Consider the following 17,017-nt stretch of genomic DNA (forward strand, 5'->3'; position numbering starts at 1 on the left):
ATTATATAGAGAAAAGATAAATTAGCTAATCAAAGTGACTAGAAAATGACTTTTATTGTCAGATTTCTGGATTTTATCCTTTTTAAATTCCATGTCCTTTTTCCATTTTACATCGGGCTCTAGCAACTTATAATTGCCTTTCTTTTAATTACCCCAAAAGGATTTTAGACTATAAAATATGTATTTTCTTGTCATATAGTTTCATTAATTCTACTTAAGTGCAAAAACTGACATTTTACTAACCTGTCTGGTTATGCAGACAGGGGTAAAAGCATTGGTCCCACATGTGAAGAGCGTCCTTCCGCTTATCAGCAAAACCCGTACATAGTTTTGGCATTCACCCTGCAGACAAATACGCCAGAACTCAGTTTTACTGTTTCATGACATGTCATCAAAATGTCCAATATAATATAATCATATAATAATATAATCCAGTCTAACGTAATATGTTTCTGAATACACAGACAAATATCTGTATTTCAGTCACAGCACAATACCTCAGATTTGCCTTTGCTCTGACATGAGCGCTTTGTGTCTTCATCGGATGCCCATTCTGTTGCCTGAGGAGAAATGTTCAATTGTAGAATGTTTTTTTTTTATATTGGATCTTTATATTTAATAACAGATACTGTTAAAATGTTTAAAAATAAAATGTCTTTGACAGTGTGTAGTCTTAACCTTACCTGTATGAGGGAGGTATTATTCAAACTCAGTCTGAAGAGGAAATTTCTGTAAAAGATATTTTATTTTAGAGCTAAAAGAACAGACTGCTCACAATAGCAGTGTACAGCATATAAATGTTATCCTCTAGTATCTCCCAACTTCTGTCCAGACACAGTTTGATGAAAACACATTTGTGCCGCCTGGGCAATATAACTGTATAGCTTGTGTTGCTGGATTTTTTCTTCTTCCTTTTGGGTCTTTTTACTCCATTTAAGAGCTGTCTTTACTCTTTAGTGCTGTCTTTGGGCTTTCGGGACTTTGTGTTTTAATTAAAAAAATGTTGTGTGTATTTCCCTTGTTTATGTCCAGAAATATCATCATGTAAGAATTGGGGGCTTGTCTAGGATATGAACGCTGGCACGCTTCTATGATGACACATCATGTATCCACTTTACACCACTGTATGCTAGTAACATGCTGTATGATTACTGTTTGAGTGATGCATGCTATTTGGTACCTTGCTCCTACAACAAGCTGGTTTCGTCTCAGGTCCAAAGCAAGTTGGGAGAAGTCCTTTGCACCTGGATGTGAGAACTCAGACACCCAAGACCTCAGTGCTGGATGCACAAAGAACCAAATGATGAGCAGTGAGGGAAAAATAAGAAGAAAGAGTATAAAAGTAAGTGAAAGGAAAAGCAGGAGAGGATAACATGAAATATGAGAGACAAGAGAAGAAGAAGATGAAAAAGATCCATTATCCAGTGTTTGCCTTTTGCCAGCTTTACAACTCATCTTTAATCGTAGGGCCTAAGACCAGAAAGGAGGCTTTTAAACAGACTTGAAAGTACTGATTTATTTTCCAAAATTATAGGGTAGGACATAAAGATCTGGAAGTCTCCCAATTTTCATATTATATTACTTGTTCTAATTAATTAGCAATCTCTTGAAATAATTTATCATGAATTCAACAACATAAATTTACCATCACATAAGACTGTTCAATGTCAAAGTAATAAGATAAGTAAGGTATATCTGTCAGGTCTTTATTTTTTCCTCTCAACTTGTGCAGTTGTCTCAGATTTTTTTAAAGGACACATTACATACCATACTGAGATATTACAGACCTTTACATTGTAGCTCTTTGGGACACACCTACAATTTTATGTCTTTCTATTAAACAAATGGGAACAAATTATTTGTTTTGTAACGGGTTGCTAGTCGCAAAGTGCCTAAAGATACACAAAGAACCACTTTAAATTTTGATCTTTCCTAAGTTGGCCATTGTGTGTAGACCCAACACTGGTTCATCGCTTGAGTAAGGTGCCTTTTTTGCCAGGTCAAGTACAAGGACTGGGCTAAAAACATGTGAAAAAGACACCACCACTGATGAAACATTGCTCAAAACCAATTTAAAAGATAACAAGTATGTCTGCCTCCCTTTAAGCAAAATATAAAGAAATGAGGGGAGGCTTAAGACTTTTCCATCTTCTCAAGAACTTTGTTTTGAAAGTTTCTTTATAACTTTAGTCTATCATGGTTGATATTACATGCCCCTAATTGAAAACCACCACCTGAGCAGTATGACAGCGAATCAGAACTGAGCGGTAAATAAAGTTGCTTTAGCTGTTTTACATAAGCTTCGGGGAGGGCGAACAAACCACATACAAATGATGCTTCCCGCAATGTTTCAGAGCAAATTACTGCTGCTGCCTCTCAGGACTAAATGCCTGTTCCTCTCATTTGATAGCCAGCTTGTGGGGAAAAAAATGTATCAACAACAAAAGCAGCACGGTTTGCCAGGCAAACACTTTGAGCTGAATGCAAACTGACATCCAGTCAAAATAATGACATCAAAGGCCCTTTCACAGTCATTAGACAGCTGAAGAAGAGCATTTAATGAGGCCATGCTGCAGACACAACATCAACACCTTTATTAATTTCACATAAATCTTTACATTCAATTATTTTGCAGAAATTGCCAAACACAGCTCCAACTTTCAACGTGTCTTTTGTAAGCCTCGATGCGTGAGATAAACACAATTCCAACAAATCCTTATTAATGCAGATTAATTCCAACTAAGAGTTCATCGTGCTGCCAGATTTCACAACCTTATATTAGAGTCACGCTTCACACTTTGTATTGGTTAATCTCAATTAATGTCACATAAAACAACAAATTGAAAGGTTATGAGCAACCAGCGTGTCAAGATGCTTATTAGAAACTGAACTATCATTCTTGTCTGGTCTCAGTTCTGCTTTGAATAGCTCTGAAAGAGGGCAACAAAACAACATGAATACAAACCATCACTTGAACAGCAGTGATTTTCGGAGAGCTATTGAATCCAAATTGCTTTTGTGCACTTGCCTGTGTACATAATGAGCTGCTGCAAAGCAGACAAGGGCAGGCAGTCTAAGTCTCTCATTCAAAATACCAATCTGACAGCTGACAAGGAGAAGCGACTTGTTCTAATTTCTTGGACTTTCTCTTTTAAGTCCAAGAAATTAGTTAACTACAGGGAATCAGAAATCGACACTCATTCTTGCAACAAAAGAGCCAATTAACTAAGAGCGTCTAGTTTCATCGACCTTATATTTCAGATTTCAGAACTGTCTACACTTTGCATTATGTAACTTCTTGGCATTTTAGCAATTTTATTTAACAAAATGAGCACAGGAAAGAAAATAAGATCATTGTTATTACTGGACCTGGATCCTTTATTAGGGATACCTTGCTGGCGTCAGGTCAGACCTGCTCTTGGCTCCAGAAGAACTTGAATTCTTAATGGCATAAATTGAACAAGATGCTGGAAACGTTCCTCGCAGATTTTGGACGTGATAGAGTCACACAGTTGCTAGATTTGAAGTCAGTATGAGCTTTATCCTGCTGGGAGCAGCAATCAGACGATGGGTCTACTGTGGTTATACAAGGACAGACATGGTGAGCAGCAAGACTCAGGTAGGCTGCGGAGTTTAAACAATCGACTGGTATTAAGTGTGCCACACCATTATACCACCACCAGTCTGACCCAATGTTACAAAGCAATGGGTCATCGTGGAAATGGAAATCGTGTTCTTTATGTCAAATTCTGACCCTGCATTTAAATCAATACGCGCCACATCAGGCGATTTTCCAATGTTTCCACCTGTTGTTAATTTTGGTGATAATTGTAACTTCAGTTTCCTGTTCTTAGCTGACAGGAGGGTGCCCAGCGTGGTCTTCTGCTGCTGCAGCAGATCTGAGTGCTTCCGAGGGTGCAAAGATGCTCTTCTGCATACCATGGCTATTTGGGAAAATCCAGCAAATCAGCAGTTTCTGAAATAATCATCTTTCTCAATCATCTTTCTTCCCAATTCAGATGCTTGGTTTCTTTGGTCCGTTTCTTCTGATTTACTGTGTATTTCCTGTGTATTCTGTGCTTCCTTGTCTGCTCTTGTGTCATTTCCTGCTTTATTTTATTGTTTGTTGTTTTCTTGTGTTCTATTTACCTCTTGTCTTTGTCTTTTTCTTCCACTACAATGCCCTGATTGCTTCCACCTGTTATCGTTTTACCTTGCTATACATGGTGCCTTTTTGTGTCTCCCTTTGTCAGTTGTTCCTTTTTGGTTTCTTTAATGATTTTTACAATTTCTATATCAGTTAAAACTCACCATTTGCTTGTTATATCATCTTCATTCTGTGTCCTGTGTTTTTGTCTTCTTTTCAGACGGAAACATAACTTGTCCAGGATAAAGATAATATTGCTGTTCCTTGTCTATTTCCATTTCCAGTGACATTTAACAAACATAATTTCTCAAAAGCTGTAGACTATTGTGGGTTTTATGGTTGGCTACAATATGGTTGTGATAGCAACAGAATAAGCCGTGCAACCGCGTTTAGACAGCAGTGATTAGAGCAACAAAAGTAGGTGAAATGACATTCTAAAAGTTTAAAGCTTTTATGGATTTGGACGAGACTTTTGTGCGAGCACCCAGCCTGCTGTGCTGATAAATTTTCGTGAGAGCATTTTTTGAATGCAAACTAATCGATCGCTGTTGCTGTGGTGGTTGTAGCTGAATATACAAACCCAACGAAAATCAGTTTTTAAAGAGTGGCGAATGAAATGTTGAGAGATGGTATTGATTTAAAGTTGGTGGATAAGTGAAGCTTGTTATACAATTATGCAATCGTTATTTAACTTTGCAAAGGACCATAAAATGTTTGTGACCCAACCAAAGCTCCTTCACAAAGATACCATTTCAGCTTCAGGGACTCTTTATTGTTTGTGTAGCAGGGTCTGGCCAGAGAACCTCCTCGTGTTTCCAAGAAGAAATTATACAAAGTTAAAGTAAACATTACCAAGGGATCTTTAGATCCATATATGTACATTCTTATTCAGTGAAGCACTGGAGTAAAGCCATGTTTAGCAGCCATGGTTTGACATGAGAGTATGATCAAAGTGTAGGGGTGATAAAATCAGAAGGGGCAGACATATATACAGTTTTTTTATACTTTAATTTAAATCGAAAATGTATATCTTATGTAGCCTTTTGCATACAGTTGGTCCTCATACAACCCTTAACCCATAGCCTTTACGTCACTTATTCAAGCAAAAGATGCATTTTGATTACCGTTTTACAATAAGGCTACCACACTGCTCGCTCACAACAACCTGCTTAAAGAGCCTGAATCTGAGAACTGTAGACAGTCTAGGAAACGCATGCATGTCTACAAGTTTGCCTAATTCTCAACATCAGCATGACAACCCGATCGTTGTGTGACGAGGTTAAGATCTCTGATCTTGATGTTGGGCACGTGGACTAACCGGCTACATGTGAAAATCGTCACTTTGAAAGTGGGCTCAAAGAAACACGGCCTTTGTGTGCGTGACTCTTTTCAATTCGCCGACTGTGTATTCTTACATAAAAAAACCAACACAAATTATGTTGTTTGAAAACAGAAATTGTCTTGTGGAAAATAGATACACTGTCCTCTTTTCACAATGGGTAAACGTGCAAGCAACGCAGTCTCTTACTTCAGCTGAAAAAGTGTCTCCCTTCAGCATGAACTTTGGTGCTAGGTTGGGGCCTTTGTTCAGTTTTGCATGTGCACATACGTTGCTACGATGGGGTAGGCCTAAACTAGAGTGATTAAAATGTACAAAGTTCCTGATTTTGCAAGCGTGCCTTTATTTTTGAGCCCTAACTTCATTCGTGCCCCCCCCCACTCTATCGGTGGTGTGTTTCTTTGCTCACCTTGGTAGGAAACAACAGGATGTTCCTTTCTGCTGCAGTCGGCAGGCTTGATGTGAGGCTCCTCTGACAGACACATGGATAAACAGATGACCAGCACAAGGCCACAGGGGGAGAGGGCCCATACCCCCCACCCTGATGTTACCATAGTTACAACCGCATCCAGTCTTCTATCGGGTCCTCAGGAATCACCTGTCGGAGCAGAAGTGATATCTGTCAATCAACCAGGCAGGAATGGCAGGGAGAGTAAACCGATCAGCCTTGTGACAAATAAATATCCTTGTATTTTTTGGCATTTTGATAATCACTCTAGAAAACTCAATACATCAGTGCTGGACTCTAAAAATCCATATCCACTCAGTAATAGCTCACACTTGCACTCACTCTCCATCCTCCTGCCCATTCATCTAAATTAATTTTGCCAGTCGACGGGGCCCGCTGTCCCTCCTCACTTTCAGTCTGTCTGCTTTTGGTGTCCATCACCTCAGTGTCAGCAGGACTCGGTCATGGCTAATTCACCTCAAAAGGCCAGAGCCGCCAATCTTCACTAACGCCAGCTCTCAAACTTTGGGTGCCTCTTTCTGACTGAGGGGATCCATTCAGAGATGAGCCCCGGGCACAGAGCCAAACAGGAGGGTGTGCCACATGAAGGGTCGAATTCATTTTATATGAATCAGAATCTGCTCAAAGGTGATGATCTCATGGTGACTTTAGGCACAAAGATCAAAGGCTCTTTTATGTAGTTTACAAATTTCCATCCAGCTGCGTCAGACAAGTATCAGACTTTTGCTTTCTCACGTGCAGCACACAGAGGGAGGCAGCGTTCAAGATACTCTGTTTGGTATAAGTAAATGCAGCCACATACTAGCTGTAGCATACATACTGACGCTGGCAAGTTAGTTACAAGCGTCTAATCCAAATGTGTTGGGTCTTTGTGTTTTCACGCACACTTCTGTGGGGCCACATTTTCTCATTTATTTAGAAATTTACAGACTGGAAACAGAGCAAGACAGGACAAAGTGACACCCACCAATAAAAGATGTTACTATCACTTTTCAGTGGCTGCATGCATTCACCAAGATATTTAAAGTTTGCTAAATTTATGCAAACAAGGATAAAGACCTTTAAATGTTTTTGCATGTGAAATTACTCTATGTATGAGCTCTGAAATGGAAAAAAATGTCTTTTGAATCATCTAATAGATTTCTGTTTTAAGCTCCACTCCTGTACTTGCCAGTGAACCATTGGGATGTGAGCAAGCATTTAAGTAGCTGAAGACTAACTACAGGAGACACCTTCACCATGAGAGCACGTGAAATGCCTGAATCTAGCTACACTGTCGCCTGAGGGTTAGGCGGGACTAGAGCACAAATTTGACTCTGAAAATGTCTGAGCTGAGTGATAAATGAGTTTATGGAAAAGGCCATAATGTCCCAACTATGTATTGAAAACTTTTGAACATGCTCAACACTACAGGGCAGCATATTTCTTGCCCATTCACAGCGGCGTCTTTTTCTTTAACCCTTAAACCAGTTTCAGTGCAGCTGCTACGCACTACAAAGAATGGAGGCGGTGAATGTCTGCCTGTCTACTGCTCACTGGGAGGACTGAATACATGTGGAGGCAGAGGTTTTTCAGCCTGCTGGGTCTTACATTGCTGCTTAATGAAGCGACAGGAGCAGAGCCTCCACCGCTGGCCTCGCCTTTGTTACGGGGCCACGGTCCTCTCACCGCGCAAAGGCTGGCCAGTGAGAGGCCTAATGTTCTGGGATTTGTCTATTCAGCCCAACGAGGGGGAGCGACAGTGGATGTCAGTCAGATTCTTCGGGGGCAGTAGGAAATGTGTGGACGCAGACTCTCCCTTGGTGATTAGCGTTAGTTAAAGACAAAGAGCGCATATTCATCATCCTCTGTCTACATGACAAAGTGTGCTAGGACCTCTGTATGGTTTGGTTAAGTTTAGTAAAGTACCACCCAGACTCTTTAGACACACTGTGAGCCCAACTATGTGCACTCATGTTTTTCTTGAATGTTTTTAACTGTGCTTTAACAAAAGCATTGTGCTTCCGTCTTTGCTTCTGAGAGAAGGTAGTCACCTCTAATATGACCATGAAAGTTCACTTGTCGCCAACGCTTTTTCTAAGTACTGCCCCCCAAAGCTGTATGGTTGTGCCTTTATATTTGTCCTTTTCACACTTCTTACCCTGTAACAGGGAAATCTGATAAGTTCTTTCCAGAAATACCCTGAAGGTTTTACAGTAAGCTGGTCTCCACAACAAAACGTTTAGTACTGTGTAGAATATAAGCTTTACAGTATGATGCTGTCAGCTGGTTGACTTTCATTAGTCTTATTTGAGTATTGCAATCTCCAACATCATTGCTGTGTGTCCAACCGTCTTTGTGAACTATAACAACACATGGCTAATGAAACTTATATTCGTTGCACTGCCAGGTTACGGACTGTTGCTGCACCAACATTTTGACAGCTACAAAAGGTGGCCATACCAAATATTGACTGTACAGATTCCTTCTGTGTCTTATATACTGTAAATGTATACTGTAATATTTAGTAAATCAGGGCATCTCTTCCCCAATTTTCCTGAAAAATATAAAGGAATGAGTAGAGGTGGGAATCACCATACATCCCACGATACGATATTATCACGATACTTAACGCACGATACGATATTATTGGGATTTTTTTAAAAATATTTTGCGATATTCAGATTCTGTACATAAAGGTAAACTTTATCAATATTCATTTGATCTAATATCAAAGTCTCACACTCAGTCTTTCTCTCATTTCAGTTGTTTTGTTGACAAACTGAACGGTTTGTATTACAGTCTAGTCCAACTTAACTGAATCAACCATCTGGTACAATTATAGCTATTCTGAGCTATGCAGTTTATGAAAACTATGCAGCCCCTTCAGCAACTGAAGAATTTGAAAGTAAATGAAAACAAAATATAATTTTACATTAAATTAAAAAGTTTTAAACTTAATTAAAATAAAACATGTCTTAAATTAAAATAAGTAAACTGTCATGTTTATTGCTGCCAAAAAAAAAGTTAAACACATTTGGACAGTGAAGGAATGTCAGGATTCTTGCTCAGAAAAAGGATCAACATGCTCTGAAGTCAGAGCACAAAAACCTTTTTTGTAACAAAATATCGATTTCTGCTGTCCCTGTATCGATACATTATTAGCAAACAAAATATCACCATACTACACAGTATCGATTTTTTCCCCACCCCTAGGAATGAGTAGAAATGAGGGGTGGCTAAAGGCTTTTATTCAATACTGTATCTAAACAAACAATAAATACTTTTCATTTCATTTGTCATATGAATTTAACATAATCTGGAAAAAAAAGGTAGGGTAGATTGCTGCCCCTCCCTGAGCCTGGTTCTGCGGGAGGTTTCCTGTTTAAATGGTAATTTTCCTTCCCACTGTCACCAAGTGCTTGCTCATGGTCTGACTGTTGGTGTTTTTTCTGTTTCAGGGTCTTTACCTTATAAATATAAAGCGCCTTAAGGAGACTGTTGTGATTTGGCAGTATATAAAAAACATTGGATTAGCTGAATTTAATTGAAATCTGAAGTAAGCATATGACCGCATCAGTACAGAGGACATATGTTACACATAAAATAAGTAGATGGTCGTGTGATGCTTCTAAATGTGGCTTGAGTGATTCGATGTAATATTATGGACCCGACAGTGGCAGACGGACCTGAGCTACAGTCTTTGAATTTGTTATAGAAAGTTGGAAATAAATTGCTTCAAAAATAAAATCAGAGAGCTTTTTTCCCAGAGACGGAGCGTGTCTGAACATTCATTCACTCGTGTAGCTGGCTGCGATAGAAAAACACCTTAAAGAAATAACAACTTGTGATGGGATTAGAAACACAGAGTCTGCAATTCATGTGACCGGTCTGTGTTTGGACTGTGTGGGAAAAAAAATCCCCCGGGAACACAAAGTGAACATGTGACCACCACACTGGAGCAACACAGCCAAGATTTTAAGGCAGGGCCATGTCAGTAAATAAAGCCGAGGACTGGGCCGCCCTGTATCAACACAGCTAAGCATGACAGGTGTATACTCAAACCCCTGCTGCCGGCCAATTTGTCTCTCCTACTTCACTGGTGCCTCTCCATGTGATTCCTCTGCAACAGCGAAAGCTGATTCAAACATCTTGCGCACAAAACTACACACTACAAATCTAAGATGCTTGTGCGTCTGCTGAAACAAGAAGATAACTTCATGTTCCTGCAGCAACTCCAAAACCTCACACAAAGACATTCAACTGTAACCTGTACTCAAATTTTGCAGCAGTATTTAAGGCTGAATATTTTTTCTGTATGCTTTTCATTTTATTGGGATGCCTTTTAAACATAGATGTTTTGGTAGATTAGATTTGTTTCACAATTGCAAACTACTGTATTGATTATTCTGCAAGACGAGACTGAATGAAATTTCATCTGTTAAATATTTAAAGGAGATACACAGCAATGCAATTAAGCATTTACTGTGTTATCACGTGAGCATCTACTGTATATGGATCCAAACAAGCGGTTAAGGATTGTGCTCGTTTCTAGCAAATGTGACTTTGAAAGTAACTTCTCCTGACCAAAGTAGTCACTGCAAGTGGCCTCAGAGTCATTAGCAGCACTAGCCTGGGAGACGGGTCTGTTGTCCATCACGTCCTACGATGTAAACCAACCCTGCAAACAGAATCAGCTCGTGGCTACCTTCCACTTTCACATCTGTGCCCATATATAGACTCTTTATCTGCCATTGTGATTTACTTTGACATTTATTGCCGGCACTTGAGTTGTAGAAGTTTCTTAAGCTAAAAAAAAAAAAGCTTTACTTGGCAAAAAAGGTTAAACTAATTCCCCTTACACGTTCACACCAAATGGCACTCATGGCTTATTAAATGTGCTTGAACTTTTCCTGCAGTACAGATAGTTTGATTCTTATATTAAAATCTATCATGATATATGCAGGCCACTTTAATCGGTATATCTTGGCACTGTTGGTTCCAGAACGTAATACTTCACGGCACAGATTCAACAAGGTGCTGGAAACACTCCATATTAACACAACAGCATCACACAGGTGCTGCATATTTGTTGGCTGCACGTCCATGATGGGAATCCCCCATTCGACCACATCCAAAAGGTGCTCTACTGGATTGAGAGCTGGTGTGTGTCAGGACTATGAAGGCCATTTATGTGCAGTGAACTCATTGTCATGTTCAACAGGTGATTTGAGCTTTTGAGGTGCTTCCAGCCATCAGAAGATGGGTACCCTGTGGTCATAAAGTGATGATCAGCAACAATACTCAAACAGGTTGTGGTGGATAAACAGTGCTCGGTTAGAGTGTGCCCATGCACCATTATAGCACTGACAGAAGGATGGATCCATGCTTTCGTTTGTTTGAGTCTACCGTCCAAATGTCAAAGCAGACCAGGCAACATTTTTCCAATCTTCTGCTGTCCAATTCTGGTGAGACCGTGCAAACTGTGGCCTGAGTTTCCTTTTCTTCTGCTGTAGTCTAGATGAGTACCGCAGCATTAACAGACAGATGCACAACAAAAATCAAATGTCTGGCACAGCAGACGACCAAGAGCTTGTCCGTCAGAGCAAATCATCACACGTTTGGAAATACTTTGGATTTAGGGCAAGTGATGTTAACTAATAATAAGTTACAGCGTCTGCATGATAATTTATTACGCACCACAAACTGCAGGATTATTATTAACGCATGAAGGCCAAGAGAAACAACGCAATATTTGCAAAAGTGAATCATCCGCCGTGCACTCAGGCGTCCATAAAAGCGAGCCTGTATGCGTGTCTGCATATCCATCCAGCAGACAAAGACCTATTGAAATCCTCGAGGCAAAGATATGTGTCCACTAAACATGGTGAGTAATGAAGGATCATCGTGGACAAAAGATGTTTTCCCCTCATGCAATTAATTTTCTGAATTGGCAAAACCGACATTGTACACAAACGATCATAATGGTTTGGAAAAAATGGAGTGGAAGAGTTTATATTTTGCTTCTAGCTTCTGCACTCAATCATCAGTGCAGGTCAAGTAAAAATAGGATTTTGTGAAGATGTTTTAACTAACTGACTAACCAAGAAGTGCAGCACAATGTAAAAATGAATGCAGTGCCTTGCTGATTTAATTTCATGTTAAGTTTTAGTAAAGTTAATTGTATTTACATAGTTTTGCTATTGTACATCAGCAGGATCGTAGCGGAACATGGACGTGAAAGCAGTGTTTACAAGACAGTACAATTAAAACAAGGATAAATAACTAAACTTAACTGTAATCTTAATATCGATCAGATTAATAGTGATAATCACAATCGCGCAGCTCTAGGTTATTTGAGTTGCTTTCCTTTCAGGTTAAAGCAGTCTGGCCACTCTCCTCTGACCTCTGACATCAGCAAGGCATTTTCACCCAGAGACCTCCCGCTCATACTCAGAATGACCATGCCATGTTCAGAGTGAAAAATGTTGGAAATAAATTCCTTCTAAATGTGAAGGAAGCTAAATTTCAGACTTTGACTATGCTTTTTTTTTTTTTTTTAAAGTTTTCCTACTGATAAAGACACCCCTCCCCCCAATTAAGTAAAGTAATTTAACCTCAAAGTGTTGTGTTGACAGATTTCTTTCATTTACTGCAACTTTAAAGTATAAATGCAACCTGTAAGCCATGAGATTGGGGGGGGTCAACAACTTTGCAGAAGAACACAGGGCATTAGGGGTGGGGGAAAAAATTGATACTGTGTAGTATCGTGATATTTTGTTTGCTAATAATGTATCGATACAGGGACAGCAGAAATCGATATTTTGTTACAAAAAGGTTTTTGTGCTCTGACTTCAGAGCATGTTGATCCTTTTTCTGAGCAAGAATCCTGACATTCCTTCACTGTCCAAATGTGTTTAACTTTTTTTTGGCAGCAATAAACATGACAGTTTACTTATTTTAATTTAAGACATGTTTTATTTTAATTAAGTTTAAAACTTTTTTATTTAATGTAAAATTATATTTTGTTTTAATTTACTTTCAAATTCTTCAGTTGCTGAAGGGGCTGCATAGTTTTCATAAACTGCATAGTTCAGAATAGCTGTAATTGTACCAGATGGTTGATTCAGTTAAGTTGGACTAGACTGTAATACAAACCGTTCAGTTTGTCAACAATAAAACTGAAATGAGAGAAAGACTGAGTGTGAGACTTTGATATTAGATCAAATGAATATTGATAAAGTTTACCTTTATGTACAGAATCTGAATATCGCAAAATATTTTAAAAAATTGCAATAATATCGTATCGTGCATTAAGTATTGTGATAATATCGTATCGTGGGATGTATGGGGATTCCCACCTCTACAGGGCATTATTACAAACCTTCAAAAAGAGGCTGTCATGTCTTCAGAAGCCAAACAGTTTGTTTTCTTTCGTTGTTGGTTATTTGAAAATGTAAAAATGACCCATCGACTCCTTAGAAAAGTCAGGAAAAGTATTTAGAAAAAGCTCCCCCCCCGTTCTCCTTCCCCTGACACACTACAGCTACACAAGTAGAAGCCGCTGACGTTTCTCCCCTGGTTTAACATTTAAGTGGAAATGTGTGTAGTGACACACTGACAAGTGTTTGGACAGAGCAGCAGTGCCTCTGCAGCACTTTGTCACAGTTGTACAAACTTCACACAGCAGAGGCCTTTGTCAAATCCTCCATTTTTCTTTCTGGACTCTTTCCCTGCTGCTTTTTTTTTTCCTGCAAGTTTGTGAGATTTCTTGAATATAGTGATTTTTTTTCTGTCTTTTGAGTGTCAACTACTTCTGCTGATGCCAGAGTGATTCACAGTGATGTTCATGCAAAATTTAAGAAACATGGAACTTCCCCCACCTCTATTTGAGGAACCATGCAAGCTCACTTTGACTTTTTCCTCTTAGAAGAACTAAACAAGCGTATCCCAGAGAACTTAGGAGGACTCTGATAGAGGCCAAAGAGATGGCCCCTTTATGGAGTGTGGTCCGAGGGCTTGAGTTGACTCTAGGTAAAAAAAAACAAGGCATGGGTGAACCTCTTTTGTGAGCCATGTGACCGGCAGGTTATTAAGCTTTAACACGTCAGCTCGGCAACTGTGAAGGGGCCGTTTCCTTTTCTGTCAGCGTGAGTAACCTCTTCCCTCATTTCTTGCAAAACAGCTATTATAGGTAATTATCCATGTCGTGATCTGCCTACAAAAAGACGCACTACAGAAGACCTTGAAACTGCTTTTTAGCACTTCCGCCACACCAGCTACAAACTGAGCACCCGACAACACTGGGTGTGCGCGTTAAGTGTGCTTCATTAAAATCCAGACATGTCCTCTTCACGGAGGAACTCTGTGACAGCGAAATTAATAACGAGCAATTATTTCTTCATTCAGAAGCCCTGTAATTTGTTCCTGCGTGACATCAAAAATAAAAGGAGGGAGTCCAGCATCTGACCCTTGTATATCAGCCTCTTGTCTAAACTCTCTCCACCCGAGTTTTTGGACAGCGTCCAACTATCATGAAAAGACAGAGTGAACACCAACCCCCCACCCCACTACACCCCACTACAAAAAGAAAACTGGATTCCAAACTCCAAATTCCTCCTTGAGTAAAAAAAGAAAGAAAGGACAACATCAAAACACTGAATCAAATTGCTAAAATTCTCTTTCTGACTGCAGCTCCTGCTCGCCCTCACCTATAAGGAGCACTGATATTGATTACCAATGAAGTCAGTTGATGGAGATTTGTTAGCTGGAGCAAATGGACACTGAGAGGGCACCCAAAGTCCCTCCATCAAAATATTCAGAGAGGACCATTTCCGAGGCAGTGTTCTCAGCTCCTTCCTACCGGGGTGAATGGCCTCTCTGTGCAACCTGCCAACTATCTGCCAATGGCTGCTCTCTTTTACAAGTGAATAGACTGAGTTTAGCCACAGTTAAAAAGACACACTAACGTGCCATGGCTGCGCCACAATGGCCGCCCGGGTAATTTGCCAAACCTAATGATGCCGGTTTGGCCCGGGCGAGAGGAGGTAGAGAGCAGGAATCCTAAAGAGGCACGCAGCTGCACTGATCCCTCTCTTCCTATCTCTCTCCTCGCTCCTCCCCGTCTCCCTCCGTCCTCTTATCATGATCTCCATTTCTTTTGCTTTGCTTTTTTGCCAGATGACACGACTGGGATGTATAACCAAACACGTACAGCTGCAATCACTCTCTGTCAATACCCGCTGCCCCACTTGAAGGGAGCCGCTCTGTCAGTAGACATGATTGAAGATTACTGGTTGGACAGCTCATTCCCTGTAACATGAATTTCAATGTGAAGCCAGGGTGATGGAAAAATCACATAAAACAAACAGGAAGAAAAAGCAAACGGCATCCAATGGCCTTAGCTACGCTTGAACGGTACCACAACAACAATTTATTTCACATTTTTATGCATCAAGCTTGTAGTTTTATCCATTAAGCAGTTGTTGAAGAGTTGTGGTGTCACTGATCAAGATGTTTATATCAATAATTGGTTAAATTACAGCCTATAGCTACTTTAATGCCAACCCTAATGCCATCTGCTCTATCAGGAGATGTATTTTTACTTACTTAGCTCTGAATGGCAAAAACGTTAGTAACAGTTCATGTAGTATGCATGACTGCTAATGATTATCTCAGAGTGGATGATGCAGAGACGGAGCTGCGCTCTAATGCTTGTATTGATCTAAAAATTTTAATAGACAGTAGTTGTGTTTCACTTCAAGGCAAGACTGATAATCAATATTTAAGGAGCTGTGCAGAAGCTACAAACACTCTTGATATGGAGGAGATGGTTTACAAAGGTGCCAAAGTGCTAACCACCGCATAACAGGGGTATTCAGCTGCATGTTAAGTTAATTTGTGATTCTAAATTACATCTAGAGTTGAATGTGGGAATCAGTGTTAGGCCTGTGACAAAGTGGTGAGCTGGCCAGGGTGTACCCTGCCTCTTGCTCTGTGACCTCTGGGACACCCTGAATTTGGAAAGCAGAAGATGGATGCATTCAACAAAAAGAAAAGAAATACATTAATTCACATGTTATAAGAGCGCAGACAACACCGAGTGTTTTAACATTTGGTATTAAAATCTTTTCCTCCAGGTGTCCAGTTGAACTCTGTGTACAGATTTTCCTGCTGGATGTCAAATCAGCTTAATAAGGAAGGGCTAGATGAGAAAACAAAAAACAAAATGTTTTTCATGGACAAATGTGCCCCAGAACGCCTCGGCAAATAGTCTGAGTGATCTGATCACAAAGAGTCTTAGCGCTTGTTTACATTTGTATTGACCACTGTCCACTTTTGATCTGATCCGCCAAGATGGACTTTAAACTCAAGTGTTAACACGGTTTAGATTACAAAGTGCAGCTGCCAAAACAAATCATAGAGATCAATCCGCACCTCTCTAATCTGTATGAAGAGTTCCTTCACATACTGAACAGTCATCTGTAGACAAAGAGCAGTATTCAGGCATAGAAAAAATTCAGAAAGAATTTCAGAAAGAACATTTTTTGGTGAACTTCCAGCACTGAAAACCAATCTTGCCCAACAGGTCTACCAGGACTGAAGCAGACTGCTGGTCACAGAGCTATAGTTGTTGTTATTATACTATTTCTGGCCTGGCTGGAGGAGATTTGTACAGTACTGGTAGTAGTAGTAGGAATTGTAGACACCATGGCCATAAGTCTCCAAAAGTTGATTTACGTGAAAAAAAGACCATCTCTGAATCGAGGAGGGGGCCTAAGGGTACATCTTTTGCCATCTTACAATGCTGTGATTGCAGCCGTTCTCCAACTCTCTGTGAATGGTACTCAAGACCATTGATCAGTGGTTGTTGATCAATGGTCATGAGAATTTGCATAATTAAGATTAAGGAACTGACCTCCCAGCCCATTGTTCTTTCAGTGGGCTGATTTCAGTCATTATGCAAATGTACTGTTTATGAGATTGAAACCTGCAGTCAGCTGAGACTGAAGAAGTCACCTGGATGAGTGACGAAACGTTTCTCCCACAAAACGCTACGTCCAGATGAACAGAATCAACTTTT

General features: G+C 39.9%; 1 protein-coding gene across 2 annotated transcripts in view; it reads right to left on the bottom strand.

Annotated features, from left to right (window-relative positions):
• Window positions 1-17,017, bottom strand: part of LOC102777144 (semaphorin-5B-like) — a 49,124-nt gene that overhangs the window by 17,787 nt on the left and 14,320 nt on the right. For both annotated transcript variants that reach the window (XM_006807120.3, XM_006807121.2), the window contains exons 3-7: window positions 5,896-6,084; window positions 1,181-1,280; window positions 684-729; window positions 498-560; window positions 244-342 (exon numbers count right to left, since the gene is read on the bottom strand). In XM_006807120.3, coding sequence (XP_006807183.1) covers window positions 244-342; window positions 498-560; window positions 684-729; window positions 1,181-1,280; window positions 5,896-6,040 — 453 coding nt within the window. In that variant the 5' untranslated portion in view covers window positions 6,041-6,084. The remainder of the gene's footprint in view (window positions 1-243; window positions 343-497; window positions 561-683; window positions 730-1,180; window positions 1,281-5,895; window positions 6,085-17,017) is intronic.

The sequence above is a fragment of the Neolamprologus brichardi genome, chromosome 23, assembly GCF_056152115.1.
Source record: "Neolamprologus brichardi isolate AB-2024 chromosome 23, ASM5615211v1, whole genome shotgun sequence".
Classification (NCBI taxonomy): Eukaryota; Metazoa; Chordata; class Actinopteri; order Cichliformes; family Cichlidae; genus Neolamprologus; species Neolamprologus brichardi.